General features: G+C 32.4%; 1 protein-coding gene across 1 annotated transcript; it reads left to right on the plus strand.

Annotated features, from left to right (window-relative positions):
- Positions 1–847: 847 nt before the first annotated feature.
- LOC143078360 (uncharacterized) lies at positions 848–2232 on the plus strand. The gene has a single exon (XM_076253244.1). It carries the CDS (start codon positions 889–891, stop codon positions 2122–2124), a length of 1236 nt encoding a protein of 411 aa, XP_076109359.1. The 5' UTR covers positions 848–888; the 3' UTR covers positions 2125–2232.
- Positions 2233–24747: the final 22515 nt, after the last annotated feature.

The raw sequence follows: 24747 nt of genomic DNA on the forward strand, positions 1-24747 counted from the left end.
CCTAAATAAATGTAAGCCATATCTTCCTTTCAGTCGAAATTTTAAAATACTGACTTCATTCACTCTATCTTTTGACTATAACAATTATTGACCAGAACACTGCTTGGTGTTAAAATTCGAAAATCATGCTGGAAATATTTCACTAATAAATTAAAAAAAAACCGAAGTTGACACCGAATAGGATCAATGAACAGGTGTAGTTATAAGCGCGCAGTGGTTACCACCCCCTTGATGTATTACTGTTAATGCATATGCTAACATACGCAGCATATGTCGTTAATATTAAATTTAGTTTATTTTAACCAAGGATTTGTATAGTAAGAAGGATTGGAATCTCGCGGTTTATCGTAATCTCTTCCGCGGCGATACTTCGGCGAGACTTCGCTACTCACCACTAGCCCACTACTACTACTCGTCACTTACGATATCGGAACAATTTTTTTCCGGTAAATTTTGTGAAAACGTATTCATTTGTTTTCATGTTTTTGTTCCTTCTAAACAGTGTTGCGGTGGTAAGGATATTTTTCTTTTGTTTCAAATGAAATAAATTGTTCAGTTTTTTAATCAAACGTTAATTAATTCTTTTTATTCCCACTTTCTTTTGATGACAAGCGTAATTAAAGTGTTTAACTAATTATTGAAAATGTGTAAGAGGCAGTGTTTTTACAAGCTTTGTTCTGTTAAGTTTCATTTCAATCAATTGTCCCGATTAACTAAATAAACAAATTAGTCAATAATAAAAGATAATACTTGTTTACATAAAAATCTATTTTTAATCAAGATCAAAGATCAATTCCAAAGCTAGTCCTTATTTTGAGTAAAATGATTTATGATAAATAGTTAACACATCCTTACAATAATTATTATTAATGAATCAGTTAATCGAAAATGTCAGATTTTTTATCCTGGGATCACGATATTGATCTTGATTTTTTATTAGGTGAATACACAGAGTATGACACCGACAATAGTAACAGCGATGTGAGTGGTGATGACACCTGCTCTAAGCCTAAAAAACCAAAGACATCTTCAGGTCCAGGTGACCAGACTTATTACACATGTCCTGAGTGTAAAAAACAATTAAAAACTATTGCCGGATTTCGTGGCCATGTAAAAAAACAACACAACATTGATGCTAAAGCTAGTGAGAACAAAACATTTAAAACATCTGTCCCTAAGAGTGAGAAGAAACATCTTCAGTTTAGTGGAAATGATTTTGACACAATCTTTCCAACAGCCTTTTCTTCAACCCTAAGCAACATAGAAAATGATCCTTTTCTTCTGAATGATGACATTAGTGTTATGTGCAAATTTGCTTCTTCTTCTGAAACTATTCGTTCAATATTGGGAAATAGATTTAAAACCATATTTGTAACAAGTTCTACTAATCTGACCACATGTAGTGATCGTGAGCAACTGTTTAGGCAGTTACATTGTTTGAGAAGTGACCACACACTTCAAGAAGAGCTAACTGAATTGTGTCTAACATTCACCCCAACTGTTGTGAATTTGTTTATCCAACTATTTATTGAGGACATTATTGGTGAGCTTTTTGTGCAGCAAATTAAGGTCGTCAAGCAAGCATCCGACACACAACAGTCCAATCTTAGTACAAATGACCAGTCTATCCTATATTATATAGCCGGTTTCATCATAAAGGCATTGAAGAAACGCTACTCTTGTGTTTCCACTAATAAATCGTCCATAGTAAGCAAATTGTTGAACAGTACTAATAACACTACATTTGTTACTACATATGGGAAGTGGTTTACCAAACAGGACAGAGGTGGTCTTCAGAAACCATGTGATACATTTTTCTTTCTAGTAAGAGAACTTGAAACGATTGTTCGTAAATCTATAAGTCCACCTTATAGTGCAAGCTCTCTGTCATTACAACCCCTCAAAGAATCATTTATGGAATCCTTCATGGTAAAGTACTATACAGACATTATGTTCAAAGGTGAGACTTGTGATACCATGTCATCCATGACAGAAGACATTATTCATCTCTTTCTGACTGTCCGTGGGTATGCTTTCACCCGTATTGAAAGAAATAAGATAAGTAACAGCAGCAAAGCTTCATCTGGTTTACGCAAAGCATTAAAGGAAATAGTTTCTAATTAATCTGACTTTTCTGTGTGTTGTAACTTTCATAATGCTTAATGTAGATGTAAGGAACAATAATGAGTGAGAATAACCATTACCGGTATGTTTACTGTCGAAAAGTCTAGAAATAGTACACATTAAATATTCTTTGCTTGTATTGACTTTATAGCATATGTATATGTACTTGTACGGCATAATGACTTTTGTGATGTGCAAAAAATGTATGAAATAAAAATATTTTATTTTGAGTTTGTCTTTATAATTGATCTCTGTACATGTCGGATAGGTTTGCTCATTGATGAAGGCTGTAAAGAAACATACATACAGTTACTAATAAGATGGTCATTTGTTATTGGGTGGATAGTTGTCTCATTGGCGACCTTATACCACATCTCCTTATTTCACTACTCAAAGACATTACTCATACATATTTACATAAAAAATCTGGCATGTAAAGGAAATTGATAGATGATGTTCAATAATTTATTTTTACATCAAAATAAAGACATCCAATTTAACAAATAAATTAGCGTCAGATATATATACATGTTCAAACAAGTGAGACAATGTTAAAAAAAATCATCAACAACTGACATTTAACGGATTATGTTAAGGATGTACTTTGGTGAGGATAGGTAAAAATCAAGAAATTAAAATTGATATTATAAGCTGATAGAGCATTAATATATATAATTAAGAGTAAAGATTAGCTAAAATATTGATAGGTCATGGACCTCTCTTTCCAGATAATTGAGATTTAAAATATGGCATACTTTTACCTTAAATTTAATTTGCATGGGTATTATTTGGGTCTCAATTTTGCAAAACATAAGAAAGAAAATCAAGAATCTTCTAAAATTTTGGTAAATGACCTTTCATGAGCTATTAAGTCTGATATGAAAAAATACATGAGTGTTATGGGGCATAATATTTTACATTGTATTGTATGGAAAAACACCAAGGAGTCCCAACAGTTGACACAAATTCAAAAACCTCACCTAAGTACAGCCTCAAATAGCACAAATATATTTTATATTACCAAATGTTTAATTAATTATAAAATACATTGTACACAACAAATTCACAAACTGTACACAACAAATTAACAAACAAAACTAGTAATTACTAGTACCTAATTATTAACAAATTATTAACAGAAAGTTTGTTTTATGTCCAGTGGCAGATATTTCAGGACCGGAAAGGACAATTCTTAAAGTGGAAGATTCGTATAAACTAAAACAACGAGTACAGCTCGAGTTATTTTGCATGAAGAAATATAACTGTAATATAATTCATTGAACCAAAAAATTTGCGATACATTTAAATTAAGATACTGCATACCTTTTTTGTATATCTGCTTTTTAAATACATTTATCTTAACATCATTGTTGATTGTACATGTTAATCACACACCATACATGTATACACAAATGCAATGCATGGTTAGGGAAAAGAACAGAAATATAACATACATTTATACATTTAATCAAAAGTAATTTCCACGTTTTGGTAACTTGCTGTTGTCAATGACCATATTTCTGTTTTCCTTGTTGTTAATGTTAGAGTGTCGTGTTGCCAAGGCCTGGGCTCCTACGGCTCGCATTGTCGTCATCATGTGTCGTACATCATACACAGTTGGATTTGAGTTGTCACCAGCTCTATGTCTATAATGCCCAAAATGTTGTTCGAGTGGGTCTTGGTTGAAGTTGTGGGTTAAAACAAACTTAGCTCCAATCTCAAGAAGAAATTTGACACATGCCACAATGGAAAGCACACTTATCTTCAAACCAGTTAATGTTTGTCTACTTAAAAGCATACTTTTCCTCTGCTTGTTTGTAAATTCACCTGGTCTCTGCATAACAGATTGCTCCCACAAATCAAAATAACTTAAAAAGTCACCAGTATGCCACTGAAGCCTTTCGTCATTTATATTGGTGTATGGATCCAAATTCGGATTCCGCTTATTTCGTCCCTCATAGAGGTTTCTGACATTTAGACAGTCAAAAAATTTGTCAATTATCCGGAGAAAATTAACTGTTTCACTAACATTATCACCGTACATCATCTCCAAAGCATTTGCCACAGTAGAACTCAGCACCTGAAATTGATTATCCATTTTAAAAGAATTGTAACAAATCATACATATACATGATAATGGTGATAAATAACTGTAAATTCAGAAATTAACATGATTAATGCAAGGTTTTTTAATTGGACTCCTATTGAATAACAATAACCAGAACTCGCATTATTATGCAGTTATGATTTATGATATAAGACGGTTTCCCTAAAGTAGCAATTTTCATGATTATCAAACGGACATTTCTGTTCCTTCTTCAAAAAGTTCTATTTGTAAATTTACATGTATAGTTAATACAAGCATGTAAAAATGCATATATATATGGTACATGTTCATTTATTATACATTGTACAAGTTATACTGTACATTTATTTTGCAACAATGAAACAAGATGTCAATAGTGCAGATAATAATTTACTCTTTACATGCTGTACGACAGTATATAATATGCTATCAAAGTTTGAGATACATTTATATGATGTTTTTGCTTCCCAATAGTCTTTTTTTATGAACATATCAGATGAAAATCGCAAGACACAAACCAGTCATCATGTGGGAGATTGATTTTGAAATCCCCAGAAATTGTTTCTAAAGCCTACAGTGGGACCCACCAACAAAAGATGGCTGGTTAAGTGTCTAACATACAATGTATGAGCCTTGTTTATAATGTGTATATCTGAATGAAAGGATCGTACAATATGATATATGACCCCTGCTATTTTAGAAACAAATATTTGTGTACAAATGTATATGCATGTAACACACATTTACATGATTAATGTTGGGCTAAAATATCAATATTCAAAATGCATTATAAATCAGGAAGACTAAATTATTTTGATTTCGTACCATATAAACTAAGGCTCATATACATGTATAAATTTGTAAACTTAATCCATACATGATTATAATTCTTACCTGTGCAGCTAAATTCACTTTCATGCGTCCAAATGGTGTTAGGTCAAGGTGGCTTCTTGTCAGTTTTGGACATGGAGTGTAAAGTGACATCTCACAATGTTGCTCAAACTAGGTCAACAAATGAATCCAGGATATGTCTTTTCCATTATTCCACAATTTGCGAGTGTTCAGGTGTGAAAATGAATTGCTGTAGCAGTTACGTGTAGTCTTAATTAAATGGGGAACATCTGACACAAAGTAAATTTTCCTGCCATCTTCTGAAAACGGATTATCTGTGAAGTAAAAAAAGTCATTAACTTGTCCGTGAAGATTGAAAAATTTACGGTTTGCTGATGCACCATCACAGGTTAGGAATAAAACTTTAAGTTGAGCAGCACTTGTCTCTAATATGCGTATCGCTTTCGAGATTATGGGATACAGAAAGTCTGCTGTAATGCTTAGTGTTGCAAACCCAGCCAAAGGAAACTTCAGATCTGTAGCCACACATGTTACCATTAAGACCAGCATGTATTTTGCAATGTCATTAGATGGACTGTCTTTAAAACTCCTTTCCATGTCCATAATTTGGTTGCCAGCTTTGTCGAGATTGCAATAACCGATTAGTTCCCCTGTATGCTTGTCATAAACTAGGTCAGACTTGATTTTTATCTCATCAAAGAGAATTCCTACATAATTTTTCCAAACATCCTCTGTGCTATACATATCTCTTTTGGTAGCCTCTTCCTTCAGGACTTTAATGACATCAGGTAAAAATCCGTTGTCACTCCGGGTATAATGAGAGTAATCAAACAGGGTTCTGGAACTTGGTAGTGTGATGAATCCTGAATCTCTCAGGTCATCATATGCTGCCGACGACTTTTGACGGAGATAGAGACACCATCTCAAAATCATAGGATGCCATCGCATACCCTTTGTTGACTGTCTTACTATACAAATCCTTGTTTTAACCGTTTAGAATCATTCAAGTTTGTTATTGTTTGTTTTATTTGGTATAGGCATAATATATGCACATACTCATTCTCATTATGTATTATGTAATAAATGTTAAAGTCATTTTATGTAATTTTTACGTTATTTGATTGATATTTCATTAGACAGTTGATATACATTTTAACTGATTGACGACTTATGTGTTATCCATGAAACTACCAAAACTAAAATAATTATATTGACATAGATGGACGCACTTCTAATAGGTATCTCCAATTTTGCAAAAGTTTCATATCCCGTGGAGATAAATTTCTCAACAAATGCTCTTTATATCATACATCTTTACATCATAATAACCTGATAAGCAGGTTTTGGCCAATACACAATTTTTTTTCAACAGAGTAATGAAGAAGAAGTACTGATATCGAGACAGTTTAGGTTTTGCTGTCACCACCACGTTTTGGTTGTTTGATACGTCTGTTTATCGGTAGTTTGTGTTTTTTACATTAAGTGTGTAGTATAGTCGGTGATAACGTTTGTTTCAGAGGACTGGTAGTGTTAAATAAAAATATTTGGTTAGATCACAATTGCTTAGCGAGTGCACCGCAGAAACGCACGTGTCCTTTGGTGAATGAAAAACCTGTATTCTCAAAGTGAGTAAGTTCAATTTTTCTGAACATTTTTATAAAAATATAAACTGAAAATGTACGAAATACCCGATAAACCTAAAATAAAATGTTAATTTGTAACATAATATTATTGTTAGTTCACCTTACTTTTTCGATCTGCGTTTTTATTTAGTAGATAGGTTTGATGTCTTTTCACCGGAAGTATTTGTTCAACCTTTTTGGTAACTAATATTTGTTACATTTCATAAGTAGACGCAACACATAAATAGTGACCAAAAAGGTACCGCCATTGCACTAGAGAAGCTAAAATTTAAAAAAAAAATACATCCAACACATTTTGACATATTTTGTGGGACAATAATATAAAACTAAAGAGACGTGGTTTCATTGTCAATGTATAGATACTTATTCTGGCTCACAAACAAAAAGTTCTTTATTCTATATGCCTTAGCTAACAAAGGAAATACGCTAAACCTTTGCCATCTTAGATCTATAGATACTAGAAAAGACGAATAATTTTTAAATTTACCGATTACAATGAATGTCAACTTACATGTTGACTGAGGCATGCATGAGGTCACACTCCTTTTGGAGTTTCTCCAGTTTTGTATTTGTCATACTGTATGTCATCCAAGTCGATATATAAAAGAAGTGTTTCCGAAATTTATCATTATTGGAAAATCAAAATGTTTTAAATAAGACCTGGCTATCGTCTATAATTAGAGGCTTATGATATCGGCTTTACAAAAAGTAACGTTAATAGGAAAATAAAAATGGCTGTGTAAACGGTAAGTATTCGCTTTTATAACAGTATACAATCAAAATATTGTAAAATGGTCATTGTGCTATACAGAGGGGGATGTTTGATGTTGTACTGGTTTTTTTAATACGTTTTTGGTTTCCTTATAAGTCTGCCTGGTTTTTGAAAAAAATGATGTTTTAATGATTAATGAGTTTTAACTGTTGATATTTTATTGAATTTGATATGAATTGAAGATGGCTACTCTGTTGAGCTCATTTTAAGTCATAAAGCTACTACTGTTGCAGCTAATAATTGAAGCCCTAGCAGGTTTCACAGGTTTCGGTTTCATCATTGTTGATGAAAATTTATCCAGAAACACGCTTCGTATGCAAGGAATTATATAATTATATAAAATATGATTCCATTTCAGACAGAATTTCGATGTGTCATTTTACTTCAGTAACTCTAATATTTTTCATTAATTTGATAGTTATAATCCCGACTTGGCGGGGAAAAAAATCTATGCATTTAAACTTAAATCAACATTTTTAGAAAAACTGTTACCGTAAACTCTTTTCTATGTATATAGAATTCATGTTAAAAAATAATCATTGATATATTTATAGCAAAACATGTCATAATACGTAATTATGCATTTAAACCTATAACACTATTGTCATATACAATATCTAGTTGTATATCTGCAATATTGATTGACTGATATGTAGCAAACGTTTCGTAAACTATATATTTAACGCATTTTAACTAGACCACATTGTTCTATGTCATGTAGGGAAGGTCGTGGTTAAAGAAAGAGTTTCCGTGTTAATAGAACAATACTGGGACTGTATTTAGATGAAGTATAACATATATTAAAAATTTCACATAGTCGTAGAAATATGCAATAATCAACATAAAATAATGTTGCTATAATATCAAACAGAATATTCTGAAATTTTTTATCGAATCTACATTATTAATATTACGAATAAGTGAAAATTTTTATGAAAAAAGTAGCTTATTTAAAATTCACTTTTCAATAATAGATCATGTCATCACAAATTCCCGACTACTAAGCATATGATACCTTCAAGAGCGAAACATCAACTAACGGTGGAATGAGCTATGTTTTTATTACAGCTCAGCAAATATACCAAGGTTATAAATTGGTAATCCAAACACAGTTTTATCAGTGGTTCTCATACCTAAACAATGAAAGGCAAATTCAATGTAGAAGAGCATTTAAACCCGACATTTTGAATACGGGAACATATTTGTTTTTATTTGGTTAGAAAAGCCTGAGTATTTCTAATAAACAAACATTTTAAAGTAGAACATTTGCAGAAAGATAAATATCACACGATATGTCATGTAATAAAGTGGCAATCAGTAGACTATTGATATCATCTAAAAAAAACGTTTATAAGCAGAGGCAGTGGCTCAGTTCATGTTAAGTGCTGTACTATATCAGACTCATTATTTGGGAAGGAGACCCAAGCTAAGAGTAAAAGAAAGAACGTTCGATACAGTGCAGCTTTGAGTGATTCTGATTTAAACAAATCTGAAACTTTTCTTCACTTATCATTAGAGCAAGACGTGTTATAATCTTTTAAAAATCTTTATCATCAGTGGCATCGACCAAATCGTTCTACACTCTGCCCTGTTATTTATATTTTCCAGGATTTCAAATCCTTTAAAAAAAAGTCTGCGAATGCAAGATACCTTCAAAACATAGATGTTATAAACTTTTGAAATAAACATTAAAAATTAGTAGGAATTATGCATTTGAGAGCGCTTTTAAGACAGAATGGAGGATCTGAGTTTTCATGTCCTCCGTAACGCAACTTGGATGACAAACATATATCCAAATTCTAGATAATCCTTTGACTTGTATGACAGCCGCTAACAGTTCCATCATATTGACAACAATGTGTCAACAAAACAAAGAGACACAATAGGTAAAAATGTCAAAATAGGGGTGCAGTAGTCAGCATTGAGTATATATACTAATCACCTTTCAACAACAATATGCCAACAAAGACAAAGCACATAAATAAAAGATAATGATTCAAATATTACCACTTCTCAACAACACATTGACGGAATGCATAAGTTTATTCGATTCCCTGAATTTTTATTTTTGTACCGGTTGGTTGTTTCTTTTTGAATGGAGTTTTGAAATTTAAATATATGTCTACTATTAGTGCATAAAGTAAAGAGAGTAAAGGCCTATACCTTGCAATTGTCTTCAATTCGGTTGAAGAATAGACACGAAATACTGTTTTTATGATGTTTTGATGTGTTTCCTCGGTGTTTGGTTTGTAAACCGGATTTACTTTTCGCTTATTCGATTTATTTCTATTGAGCAGCGGTATACTTTTGCTTTTTGTTTTTATCTTTTATGTATTCCCTCTAAGAAGATTCATTCGTTCACTGGTAAAATAGATACCGCCTCGATATTTACATATCTATGGCAAGCGGTTCTTGTCAAAACTACGTTTAAAACATTTTTCGAAAATTTTACACATTGAGAATTTAAAAAAACCACACTAAGATTAAAAAACCTAAAATCTCACACTGAGAATAAGAAATAACACACTGAGATTTCATAAAGATGCACTGATATTACAAAAATGAAAAACACACACTGAGAATTGAAAATTACACACTGAGATTTCAAAAAGACACATTGAGATGAAATAAACAGAAAAAGAAACATTGAGATGAAATAAACAGAAAGACACACATTGAGAATTTGAAATTACACACTGAGAATTAAAAATTACACACTGAGAATTGAAAATTACACACTGAGATTTCAAAAAGACACATTGAGATGAAATAAACAGAAAAAGAAACATTGAGATGAAATAAACAGAAAGACACACATTGAGAATTTGAAATTACACACTGAGAATTTAAAATTACTCACTAAGATGTGTGCGCACTTTTAATGCGCACATATCTAATTAGCATACGTAATCTTAATCTATTACACGCTTAAAACAACTAGGGGACATAACTCGTTAGTCCTTCAATCTGGTGCCAAATGTTTTATAAAAGATATATATTACATCGCTAAAGACTAATTAATAGAACAGGAAAAATACCCACTTACTCTCATTACAAAATATAACCAGAGACATGTATTATATGTCTCTGATATAACCAAATGGTGAAAACTTTATTAAAATTGTAAGAAATCATCAGATACACCGTTAGCAATATTATTAATCTGAATTATGTTGACAAATAACTTATGAATATGAGTTAGCAAAAAACGATGTTAAGTCTTGAAATTTATTATGAACGTTAGTTGAAGGAACCGCATTTCATTATAATAACAAGAGTTCTAGAGACCAAGATATTAATCTGTTTAAATATTCATCTCATGAATATTCATTGGTGATTTGCATATTAATCTCAATGTGTATTTTTGAAATCTCAGTGTGTAATTAACAATTCTCAGTGTGTGTTTTTTCAATTTATTTAATCTCAGTGTGTCTTTTTAAAATCTCAGTGTGTAATTTTACTTTCTCAGTGTGTGTTTTTCATTTTTTTTAAATCTCAGTGTGTAATTTGGATTTCTCAGTGTGTTATTTTAGGTTTGTTAATCTCATTGTGTATTTTTTTCGAAAAAAGGGTGAAAACATAGTTTTGACGAGAACGGCTTGTCATACATATCGTCGTGTTTTAAAGTATTTCCAGTTACTGAATATATAATTAATACAACCAGCTCATACATATAATGCCATTATGCATCAAAAGATATGTCTGTAATTGTAAAGATTTATACTTGTGTTGTTAAAAAAAAAATAGTTTTCTCATGTATACTTCTTGAACTTCGATATTTTTGTCTGGATACTTGTTTGAACGTAGCCAAACATTATTATTTGCACTATATGTGTCATTAAAGTGCAAATGTTTGTACTCTTTCTTTCGTTTACACTGAGATTGTTGCGCAACTTTTTAAAGAATTAATATTGCTCATACTAGCCTGTAATGTAGAAGAAGTTATTGTTTGGCCAGCCATTATGCTTCAGTATAGGCATAACGTTTGAAGTTACAGTTTGAATGTACAATTTCAATTAGAAACATATGACAATAATAACGCGTATGTTGCAGGTAAGGTTGGCTTGAGTTGGACATACAACTTTTATATCTTACATGGTGTTAGTCACAACTTTCTATTTGAAGTGTACCAGCTATAGATTTATGGAAAACGCATTGTGTTGTGCCCACAAAAAATTGGCTACATACTTCTATTATTTCATAAGAGGAACTAGTGTGCGAAAACTAATTACAATAATAACAATAAGAATAAAAGTTATACTCTAGTTAAGCACAAGTACATTTTATACATGCGTTTTGTCTGGTTAATGACTTATTGTTCTATCTCTCATTTTTTTAATGTACATTACTTATAACTGTGTGTAAAAATATTGTCACTTATCCTGACTTTTCTATACAAGTACAAAAACATAAAAAAATAAACAGTTTACCTAGCGATTCACAGCGGAGCTATATTTTAGATACACGGATATTTACGTCATATTTGATGACGGAATTATTGTAACGACATTTGAAACATATACGCTATCATCGTACAATTGGATACTAGTACTCTATAAAAGTCACCTAACTCTTGATGGCGCCCGTGAAAAATAAAAAAGGGATGGTTTCTTCTTAACTACTTTGAAGTCTATAAGTAGCGTCATGGTGAGCTTCAACCCTCTATCCTAGGAATCATTATCGGAAATACTAAAAGTTATCTACGTTCATATCCGTAGATATGGATATTTTAACACCATGAAGTACCCCAGTACACCATGAGGCGTAGCCGAAGGGTGTACAGGGTACTGAAGGGTGTTAAAATATCCATATCTACGGATATGAACGTAGATAACGAATGTATCCCCGGTCTTAGTCCGAATCGGGCGAGTTTTATGGAAATACGGGTACAAACTGTAACGCAAAAACAACGTTTTTTTCATTATCTAAAAAAGTTTTATTGAAATTTGGAAATTTTACATATTTTTTACGGGGTGTAGGGTACTACCTTTGGTAGAACCCTACAGGTAGTCAAATATAAGTCGTTTTTAATACGGAGACAGAGAAACTGGATAGAGTAAATTTGGCGCTCAATGTTGTGAGCATTACGCCATAGATGGTGTGACGTCAACGTGGGTCATTTGCATAGCTAGGTCAGTAGTCCCATTCCTTGAATATGTTGCAGTCAAGTGATGCATTTAATGAAATGAATGTAAATAATCGGCATAATAGGAAAAAATCGTTAATGAATCAAATATTTAATTACAAACCTCATGGATAATCTACAGAATTCAATATTTCACAAGGAGCAATCATGGGACTAAGGAAAACTTGCGTGAAGTTCCCCGGAATAATGGTTAGCAACGTCCGGGGATATGGGTTAGCAACACCCAGGGGCTATGGTTTTTTTTAACGACGTGCGTTAACCAATCAAAATCCTGGATATATACTAAGCCGGGGATAAAAACCTTATAACATCGTTCCAACTGGAACGGGAAGATCTCGCTTGGGAAAGTAAAACTATTTGTAATTTTTGTTATTTGTCAGAATAGATTTAAATCAAGATATGTTAATGTGTAATTCAAATATCGTTTCTGTAGGTTAATGATAAACATGTGCTCACACAAGGTACCATTGCTTATTTTTTGTGCAACACTGCCGGCGATCATATTATGTAGAAACACAGAAGAAAAATATCCTTCAAGTAAGTTACAATTATTCATTCTTTCCATAAGTAGAAATTAAATTCTTATTTTAGTTTTTGTTTAATAACTGAATTAGGTATTGAGACGAATATCAATAAAGCATTGTAATGAGGCACGATACCGGATGTTTCGACAGGATAAGCGTCTCCAACTATAAAAGTATTAACAGCTATGGTATGATCAATTAGACAACTATTCACCAGAGTTTGTTTGAAATGGATTAAAGCATTAAATATGATAGTAAGGCAATCAACAGTCAGAAACCCCATACTGTGTACGAACAACACAGACATGAGCCAAAGACAACCTCCGGGCTTGTGACAGCCACTTACAGAATGTGGTGGACTTAAACATGTGTGTGAACTCTCAACCCTCTACATAGCTGTGATAAAAAAAAAAGTGATCGCCAAAATTTCGGAGTTGAGCTGAGATACAGCCAAATCGCATTTGTCAACTAATTTGAGATTTTCCCTGTTAAACACAAATAAAATTTTCGAAAATTCTATCCCATTACCGCACTGGACCTGCTCATAATAATGATAGATTTAATAAAGCAATGCAATTCTACTTTTTAATTATTTCAAACTTGAATAAAAAAAAAACCTTCATAAAAAGTATATTATCAGAATGCTTTTCTAGATTTATAAGAAAAGAACAGGCTGGCAAATGTAAATGCAAAGGATGTACTAATACCATCAAATACAAAGAGCTATAAACCAAAAAAATACCTTAAAATTAAAACCAAATTCATTTTATGTTAAATTTTGACTGAGGGAGTTGGAACCTAAATTTCTTAGTTATTTGGAAAGATTTTCTAGTTACCTTATCATAATATAAAGTTAACAAGATAATATAATTAAAAAAAATATATATTTCCAGAAAAAAAGTCTGTTCAGCAATTAGATATGGTAAACACAAACCTTTGATATTTTGTTTGGCCAAAGAAACGTAGCTGATGTCTGATCTATTTGTAACTCAAATATAAAAATAGACGAATGCAAAACAGATGATGAGAAAATACAAATAACCAATTTATAAATTTCGATTAGGGAAAAGTTTAGTCATATAGTATCGTCATCGTAAGTGGGTTTTTGTTAATATGAAAAAAAAATTGTACAGTTAGGCAATTGCAAAACAGATGAATACATTAAAATGTTCATATTTTAGATTTAAATTCGGAATTAAGAGGATCATAATGTAATCTAACGTCGTTTTACAAATAAATAAATAAACAAAATGTACACATCAAATAGGAATATAACCTGGTTATCGTTAGGTGTAAGGTAGCAAAGAAAGTTGAAGCCATATACATGATATAAATAAAGGCAACAGTAGTATGTCGCTGTTCAAAACTCACAAATCCATGGACAAAAAACAAAATCGGGGTAACAAACTCAACCGAGGGAAACGCATTAAATATAAGAGAAAAACAACGACACAACATTAAAATGTAACACACACAGAAACGAACTAAGCATTAGACAAAATCCTATGAGAATAACAAATATAACATCAAAACCAAATACATGAATTTGGGATAGATAAGTACCGTGACACGTCTTATAGTAATGTGAATTCACACTCAAAAATTAGAGAAAACAAACGACCTAACGGAAACACGACGTTAAAATGTAGCACACACAGAAACGAACTATAATATAACAATGGCCATATTCCTGACTTGGTACAGGACATTCAGAAGAAGAAAAAAAAGGTGGCTTGAACCTGGTTTTGTGGTATGCCAAACCTCCCTCTTTTATGGCCATGTGAAATATAACATTAAAATGACAACACAACATTACAGGACTACAATATAAATAAATATGAGAACACAATTGACAAAGAAACACGCGAATAATAGCTAACAAAAGGCAACAAGTTTAAAATTGTAATACGCCAGAAGTGCATTTTGTCCACACAAGACTTACTAGTGACGCCCAGATACAAAAGTTTGAAAGCCGAAACAAGAACAAAGTTGATTAGCATTGAAGACCAAAAGTTCAAAAAGTTTTGCCAAAAACGGTCAGGGTTTTCTGTTAGGTACCAGAACATCCCTATTATTGTATAATTGTTACTATTTTTTTGCCTTTCAATTTATAAATGAGTGAGAAACGGAAATAATACCAATCAAAATGAATGTGTGAATATATTGGATCCTGCAAACATGAGTACCATTTGATAGCCAATTAATGGTGAATGATATATTTACTTTTCAGGTTTTGAAAAATGGCTTATGTTACATGTGTTATTTGAGAAAAATAGTTATTATGTGTTATATTTAGTTCTTAATTCTGCATACTACATCTACTTTTTTTTATATATTTTTAATTTTAATTTTAATTTTTATTATCTTCTTGCATTGATGGCAAATTTGTTCTCTTCCAATTTCTTTTCAGTAACATGGAATGTAGCTCATCCCCCAATTGTTTTTGGAAAGGACGCCGTATTGCATTGCAGTATCTCAGGAGCTGTACAATGCTACACCAATACCGCATTATGGATAAAAGATTTCAACGTTATAGTTCACCATGGCGCCTCTATAAACTCTTCTAAATATAGTCATGAGCAAGACTGTGATAGTTTTTCATTGATTATTAAAAACTTTGATGAAGATGATATTAACCGTCAATACACATGCCTCTCCGACGACTTTTTGTCATACAGTGAAGTCCTGAAACTAAACGCAAGTTTTATTAGATGTATGTTTGTACTGCAGTAGTGGTCCGTTAAACTATTTCATTTTCAATTTGTAAATACTATGTATTTTTATGAAGCGCTTGACATTGAAAACCCAATACTAATGTATAAAAATTAAAATTTTATGATAAAAAAATTAGAGGTCATTAATTAGAAACTAAGGTTCCAACCTATCAACATAGGAATTATAGTATGCGGATTTAGCTAGTTATGTTAGATGCATGTCTGACATGCACATCCTTAGCTTTTCTGGTTATATCATCCCTGTTAAAGATCATTTTAGAAAAACGCCCAATTTGCACTAAACTTCTAAAATAATACTTTTATTGTATACATATCGCAACAATTTGCCTTAGTGAACAAAAAAAAAAAGATAGTTTTAGTGACTGCTCACCATCAACAATACTGATCTATTTTTGGTATAAAAAGTATATAATATAGATGTTCGTACTTATATCTTTATATATGTCTAAAGATTGATAAGTTAATGCCAGACATTCTCCGTCGAATTACAGATTGTTACACCCGGGATTAAATGATAAATACTATCTTATATCTATAATATAAGTTACATTTTAAAGCATTAAAATTACATAAGTAGTGTCCTTTGTATTTGTTAATATCATACTATTGTTTACGTCAATCAATTGTTTAATATAAGAATTACATCTATGTATAATACTAGTCACAAAACCTGAAGATCTGTGAAAGCAATCAAAGCGCTAGTAAATGTGATGAATTAAAACCGTTATTATCTTTAAATAAATACTGATGAAAGATATCTGTTACTCCAAATATTTAACATTTGTCCATTTTATTTTGTTTAAGGATGTTGTAACTGTTTAGGTTTGCTTGTATAAACTATGTATATCCGACCACGTCCACTTGTATTTTTGTTCATCTGATGAGTTAAGCCTTTTTCAACTGATTTTTATAGTTCGTTCTTTTGTTGTACAGTTATACCACTGTTCTTAGTTAGGGGAGGGGAGGGTTGGGATCCGGCTAACATGTTTAACCCTGCCACATTCTGTGTGTATGTGCCTGTCCCAAGTGAGGAGCCTTCAATTCAATGGTTGTCGTTTATTTATATCTTGTATGTTCATTTTTTGTACATAAATAAGGCCGTGAGTTTTCTTGTTTGAATTGTGTTACATTGTCATTTCGGGGCGTTTTATAGCTGACTAAATGTATGCGGTATGGGCTTTGCTCATTATTTCAAGCCGAACAGTGACCTATAGTTGCTAATGTCTGGGTAATTTTGGTCTCTGGTGGAGAGTTGTCTCAATGGCAATCATACCACATCTTGTTTTATTATATATCAAGGAAACATAGTTTAAAATATTTTTTTAAATCCATAGCAATGTTGTGGGTGATTTTTTAAAACAATTTCAGCGATTTATTAAATCTCTGAAACTGCTAAGGATTTTAAAAAACCCCTAAGTTTTACATATTCACTGCAACATATATATGCACTAAAATAGATAAGCAGTATAACTCTAACGATTTTTTTTCATAATTTCAGATTTGCCTAACAAAGAAGAAATTAAAACAAATATTACGATGTTGGATAAGTTGATTGTTGCAGATGTTATGTTTGAAATGGTATATCCATCTCCAGAATGCAATTTAAAAGTAAATGTAGGTATTGAATTTTACATGACAGGCCAGTTAGTAACGAATTTTTAAACACCATTTTGGCCCAAAAACTTGGTCGTTAAACCAAACATATTCTGGTGTGCACTATCAACTCGTTTCTTAGTTTGATTGGGATGATGCATTGACTTTTTCAACTAAGATAGTTCAACAAACTTAAACAGGTAAATCTATTTATAAAGTATCTGTTTTCCATTTTAAAACGTACCGTATGGTCCTTGTAAAATAGTATACACGTACGTAAGCCGATGCCGGCAGTATAAATTACTACACAGTAGGGAAAAGAAGTCAACTAATCAATGACGATGTTGTTTCCGAACACTCCCCAAACACTTCCAAATGAGTAATAAAGCCTGTATTATATTAAAAAAAATGTAAAGAAAAGCAGAATCTACTGTTATCTAAAACCAAAGTAACTCCTTTATGCAAACGATGTCATTGATATTTTTTCAAATATCAAATATTGAATATTTACCAAGAGACCAGTCAGTACATGTACAGTGTTTAAAGTTTTATAAAAGCTTACAGTTATTTTTAAGTTGTTTTGTCTTACTTAAATTAGTTAAGACATAATTTATATAAAATTATAATTTCATCAAATTTACTGTTAGCAAAAGTATGAATTATTTTTAATAATAAGGATGGATGTTCTAAGCCCAGGCAGAAAACCCTAGCCGCTTTTGTCACAACTTTTTGGAACTTTTGATCCTTAGTGCTCGTCAACTCTGTTCTTGTTTTGGCTTTCGAACTTTTTTCTTCTGAGCGTTACTGGTTAGTCTTGTGTGGGCGAAACGCACGTCTGGCGTATTAAATGTTAAACCTGGTACCTTTTGCTAGCTATTATTCGTGTGTGTCTCTGTCCTAAATGTTCTCCCATTTATTTGTATTGTAGTCCTGTCATATAATGTTGTCTATTTAACATTGCCATAAAAGCGGGAGGTTTGGCATGCCACAAAACCAGGTTCAAGCCACCATTTTGTTTCTTTAAATGTCCAGTACCAAATCAGGAAAATGGCCATTGCTATATAATAGTACGTTTCTGTGTGTGATACATTTTAATGGTTTGTTTCTGTTGTGTCGGAATTCTCCTCTTATATTTGATGCTTTTCCTTCAGTTTTAGTTTGTATCCCGCATTCGTTTTTTTTTCTCAATCGATTTATGAATTTCGAACAGCGGTATACTACTGTTGCCTTCATTTATAAAAAAAATAATGAAGACAAAGAAAAGAAAGGATACACTTGCGCATTATTGAATATTCATATTATAGTGTTTTTTTAATTGTTATTGTTGATGTTTACCGAGAGACATTGCATCTTACTTAAAGTGATAGTTAAACTTTTAATTATTTTCCCATCATTTGTTAACGTTTCTAACCGTTTAAGGTAGATAAACAGTATACCGCCATCTTAGTTTGTAAAATAGCAGTTCACAACCAGTCTTGTTCTCTGCAATTATTCAGACAGATTGGCTATTATGTGCTAGACTATTCATTGGAATAAAGAAACATATGTGAATAAACTCATCATAGATACCAGGACTAAATTTAGTATACGCCAGACGCGCGTTTCGTCTACAAAAGACTCATCAGTGACGCTCGAATCCAAAAAAAGTTTAAAAGGCCAAATAAAGTACGAAGTTGAAGAGCATTGAGGACCAAAATTCCTAAACGTTTTGCTAAATACAGCTAAGGTAATCTATGCCTGAGGTAGAAAAGCCTTAGTATTTCAAAAAATTCAAAAATGATTTATTGCATTATTTAGACTGATTTAACAAATACCAAATATTTGAATTTGATTGAATCCAATTGTCGACTTGGCAATTTAAGGAGAAATCTTTAAGTGAGATTTTTTTAAATATAGGAATGATAGAGAATTTTATAATTTTTACTTGTTGCAAGATAATTAGATTCTGACGCCATTTTTTATTTTACTTTCTTTAAGCATTTATTAATTATGTAATAAAAATGGAAATGGGGAATGTGCCAAAGAGACAACAAACCGACCATAGAACAGACAACAGCCGAAGGCCACCAATGGGTCTTCAATGCAGCCAGAAACTCCCGCACCTAGATGCGTCCTTCAGCTGGCCCCTTATATCTTCTCATATCTTACTTCAAAGTTCTAACAGATTTATTAACAAAAAGAGTACTCAAATAAAAAGTTTGCAAATTTTGCCAATTTTACTATCTTAAAGCATGTATCAAAAATATATTCTCATATTTTATTTCAAAATAATATTAGATTTATTCGTAACAAGAATGTGTACATAGAAATAACATGCCCAATTCGCACTATCTTTTTCTATGTTTAGTGGCCGTGACATTAGGGTCACAAATCTAAAGATCATATAAAAGGGAACAAGTGTACTAAGTTTCAAGATGTTTGGACTTCAACTGCATCAAAAACTTATTACCGGTGACCGCAACATTGTCAATAACACTTCCCTGCGAAATATGTTATCGAAAGGTCCAAAATATCGTAATCCTTAATCCATCAATTGGAAATACAACTCCAAAATTTTGATGGATTCAGTCGAGGATTATGCCAGTCAATGGGCTAAGTGCGAGATTGAAGACGTTGACACTCTTTCCGAATGGATTAAGGCAATGAGGTCGTTGATACATAACAGAATTAAGAAACTGAATGGGTCTAGCAATGCCCATGCTACGTCATTCTTAAAAGACCCAAATGTTGCAAAACACTTATCCTACCTCCATGACAAATATATGGTTGTCCCCGCAGATAAAGCCCCTAAACAACATCGTTTTTGTGTGTCAAACTCATTACATTAACTGCTTGATAAACGAATTAGGTATTGACAATTCACTTGAAAACTCAACATATATCCTCACGACACTTACCAAAGAGGAAATCTGGATAATCATAGGTCTGTTCTATGTTCCTTTGGAATTTCAACCGAGTATGAAGAACTGGATCTTCCATCACTGTATTGGATACCTAAACTTCATAAGTGTCCTTACAAACAACGGTATATTGCTGGGTCTTCCAAGTGCTCCACGAAACCTCTTTCTAAATTATTAACATCTATTTTATCAGCAATCAAAGACGGGCTTCAAAGTTATTGAAGTTACTGCCTATTCTAGAGGTGGCGTGAATCAGATGTGGTTACTTAAAAATTCCAAAGATCCTTTAGAGTACATACAATCTAACTCTCTGTCATCTTGTAAAAGAGGGACGAAAGATACCAAAGGGACAGTCAAACTCATAAATCTAAAATAAACTGACAACGCCATGGCTAAAAATGAAAAAGACAAACAAACAAACAATAGTACAAATGACACAACATAGAAAACTAAAGAATAAACAACTCGAACCCCACCATAAACTAGTAATAGTATTCAAACATTTGACTTTTCTTCACTTTACACGAGTATTCCACATTCCAAACTAAAAGACAAATTGAAAGAGGTGGTATTGCTTTGTTTCATAAAAGAATGGCCAACGTAGATACAAGTATCTTGTCTTAAGGTGGCTCATCCCAATAAGTACCCCCGGTAGAATTTTTTTATTTTCACATATTTTGTAGATCTTTTAATGCTGAATCCAAAAATGCAAAGAAAAAAGGGTGTCACCAGGCTCGTTTTCCCCTCAAATTGAAGCGAAATGTGCGATTTTGACCGTATTTCCAAACATACCCACCCTTTCAACAATAACGGTTACATCAAATTCAAGAATTTTAAAACCAAGTCATTATGATTTTTATGTGAAAAAACACTAGAATTTGAAATGCAAACCTTTGCCTTGGTTGTTTTTGACTTAAAAAACCTTTTATTTTCAGATTAATGTCTAAAATTTGCATTTTCTAATTTCAGTTTAAGGCCAAAAATATTGGTTTAATCGATTTTTCGTAAAATTTCTCCGGTAGATTTTTTTTTAAAACAGATATGTCAAAGTTATGAACTTTTCGAACATTTTAAGGTAAAATAAAATGGGGGTCACCAGGCTTTTAAAAAAGTTACGAGCTTTTGTTTAACCCCTCTACCCCATAAGATCTGATTTCGATGCACTCCATTAATTACTTAATTGTGCATTCTTTATTGATGGCTTTAATAGAATAATGTTTGTAATTATATCAATAAACGATGACTGAATATAAATGTGGTTATCGTATTACTGTTTGTTATCAAAAAGCGAAATTTTTATTATTTTGGTGAAATACGGTAATTTTGTCTGGTGCGAGTTGCTTCCCTCTAATTTGGCGGAGTTGCTTCCCTCTAATTTGGCGCCATTATCGGACCAGAGGAATTTCAAGGTCGCCATTGCCGAGCAGCATGCTATATTGATAAATACGACCATGTGCATGCATAACAGACATTGTGGCGAATATACAACGATGAAGGTAGAGTTATTACATAAGAAAACATAGATTTCGATATATTAGGCAGCCAAATGTTATCAGTTTAACGAAAAATATAAACTTGGGGGTTGTCTCAAAATACTCGCTACTGTTGAAAATCACTGCGGCTGAAACCTTGCACGGGCTCAATTTCTGTTCCATATTTAATGTTATAGCTCGTTATAGCTGGTATCTTATTTATGTGTTTATTTTACCCTTTACAGACAAGTTGTAAATATGTCTGGCCAGTTTTAAAAAATATCCGTGTGCAAACGGCCGAAGGGGAAGGGATGACATCTACTATGAAGCACCACAACTGTCATTTTTACGCTACCGTTAGTGTCAATGAATTAGTCTTTTTTAATCATCATTTGTAATATCTAATTTCTTAGCCAAGTCAGGGTCATATGTATGTGGGGTACCCCATAACTTTAGTCCTATAATATAAGACTCTGCGGTTCAACATTGATAGTAAAAAAAAATATCCGATAAAAAACGTTGAATATAAATGATATGAACCTGCAGAGTCTTATATTATAGGACTACCCTTACTTCCCTCTGAACAGTTTCTACTCCTTATGCTTAGCCCTAACTATATTTCCCTTCCCTTTTTACCCTAAAATCCCCCTCCCCCTTTACTTCAATACTTCCATCTCCTTGCTCCAAGACAAAATAAAAATGACAAAATATATTTCTAAGATACCCCCTTTTCTCTGATCCCTCATTCCCCTGTCTCCTTATCCACCCCTGTCCACCCCTCAATTAAGGTCCTCAAGGGGTTTGCTTGACTTGTTTATTTTCTTGAGAATATGATATAATTGGACTAATTTGTAAATGATAAACCGCACACTATATTGAAGAATTCGTCTTGATCAATCACAATTTGTTTACTATAACCCCCTCCTAATTCTGTTAGGTATACAAAAATGTCTTAAGGTCTAGTAATAGAAGTATCAGGGTTAAACATGTACAGAGTGTGGCCATAAGTCATACTGAAGCATTTGTCACTTGAGATTTTTAGCTGTTCATGTATATTGTATATAAAACTACATTTTTTTTTAAAATGTTTTGGATTGATTTTAAGCATCCTGGTACCAATAGAAGCAGTATTATCACAGGTTTTTTTTTTTTTTTTTGGTTATATTTTTTTGTGTCTCATTTTCATTATTTTCTGTTCAGAAATTCGATATATATTCAACCAAATTAAATTGTAAAAAAATATTTTATGTGTTCTCAAGGGAAAACAAAAACACATGAAAACGAACCTATTATCAAATAAACACATATTAATTTATACCATTCTACTTCTTTTAAGGTTACCCTTGCATTGTCAGTCTTATCAAACTTGCATGTACCTCCCAAATTAGGTTTCTGTTCTCCAAATTCAGTTTGCCTCTACCAATGTTATGAAACTAATACACAATTAATGTATATATGATACTACAAACAAACATGAAGTTTGAATTTTTGGTGGGATCGCTTTTACTGTTCTGGAGTTATGCCCCTTTAGGCCTTTACAAATTAAAAAATGCTGAATTTTTGTTCCTTTCATTAACACAAGTTTGCTTCATCCAAATGTAAACTTATATGCAATGTTTACTACAACGACACTCAGAGCAAGTACAAATTTGGGTGGTGTCACTCTTTTCATTCTTTATATGCAAGCAGCAGCTCATCTGTGTCCCATGGACACATTACCCATTATGAACTTGTCTACATCTATATGCTTTTGAATGTCAATAATTGTTGATTTTCTGACAGAATTACTCTGATATTTAATTTCAGGCTGCAAGTACATTTGTACATGTACATTGCAAATGGAAGGAGTGATCTTGGAATGTTCAACTTTGCTTGGAACTATTGGCAAAGTACTGACAGAATTTCATGAGAAGCCAGTATCATATTCTAGTCTTGCAACCGGAAACTATGAGTAAAGTGCTGAAACTTAAGGGCATCCGATACAGTTTCAAGAGAGTTAACTCTTGGCGCGACGTTAAGCGTTCGAATTCCCGAAAAACGTCACTTTTTGCGGGACGTAATGCGTGTAATGTTCCGTAATAAGAAAAGTAATGTGGAATTTTTATGCTCCAATTTCTGCTCCAATTTCTGTTTCTTTCTCCCGCATGCTAACTTCTACGCCATTAATATTAGTGCATTCGATTCTAACAGGATAACAGTCTAATAACATTATAAGAAATAAAACAAATTACTGTTTCTTTGAGATCTTCAACAAAATATCGTATAGTGAGCAATCTCAAGACGACTGACCCTTTTGTTGCGTGTCAATTATCATTTTTATTATCATTCATCATCCATGATTGACATTTTATTACATCTCAAGAAACCATTAACTAATACGGAAAATGTAGGTAAACGCCGCTAATATAAACAATGACACAACTTTTATAAAAGAACAAAGTTCTTATTTCTTCCACGTTGCACGTATTTTATCTAACAAAAGGCAATAGCAAACAATATGTTTATACATCCGTAAATATTTTGACGGGACATATTATGATATACAAATGCCTGCGTCCGTCTGTCCGTCGTAAACATTGTACAGCATATTATTCAAAATCATAAGACGACGGGCGTATCATGCGCTCGTAGTGCAACCGTTTATTTTGGGTTTTTTAGTATTTTTTTATAAATATATTAGAGAAATGACGGAATGACAGCAAATGCAATGCAATTTCCAATATAATCAATATTTCCGAATGGCATACATTTGTACATGTAACTCTTTTAAAGAATAGTTGATTTTCGAGCGTGTCTATACGATATCAGTTTTATAGAAAATTAACAAGAATTGTACACTTGAAAAATGTGATTAACCAGAAGGACCGGAAGGACAGACAGAGGAATGGACGTGCGATATT

Source organism: Mytilus galloprovincialis, chromosome 6, assembly GCF_965363235.1.
Source record: "Mytilus galloprovincialis chromosome 6, xbMytGall1.hap1.1, whole genome shotgun sequence".
NCBI classification, from domain to species: Eukaryota; Metazoa; Mollusca; class Bivalvia; order Mytilida; family Mytilidae; genus Mytilus; species Mytilus galloprovincialis.

Excerpts from the sequence above, each read along its gene's own strand:
- LOC143078360 (XM_076253244.1), top strand. The coding sequence starts at position 889 with ATGTCAGATTTTTTATCCTGGGATCACGATATTGATCTTGATTTTTTA.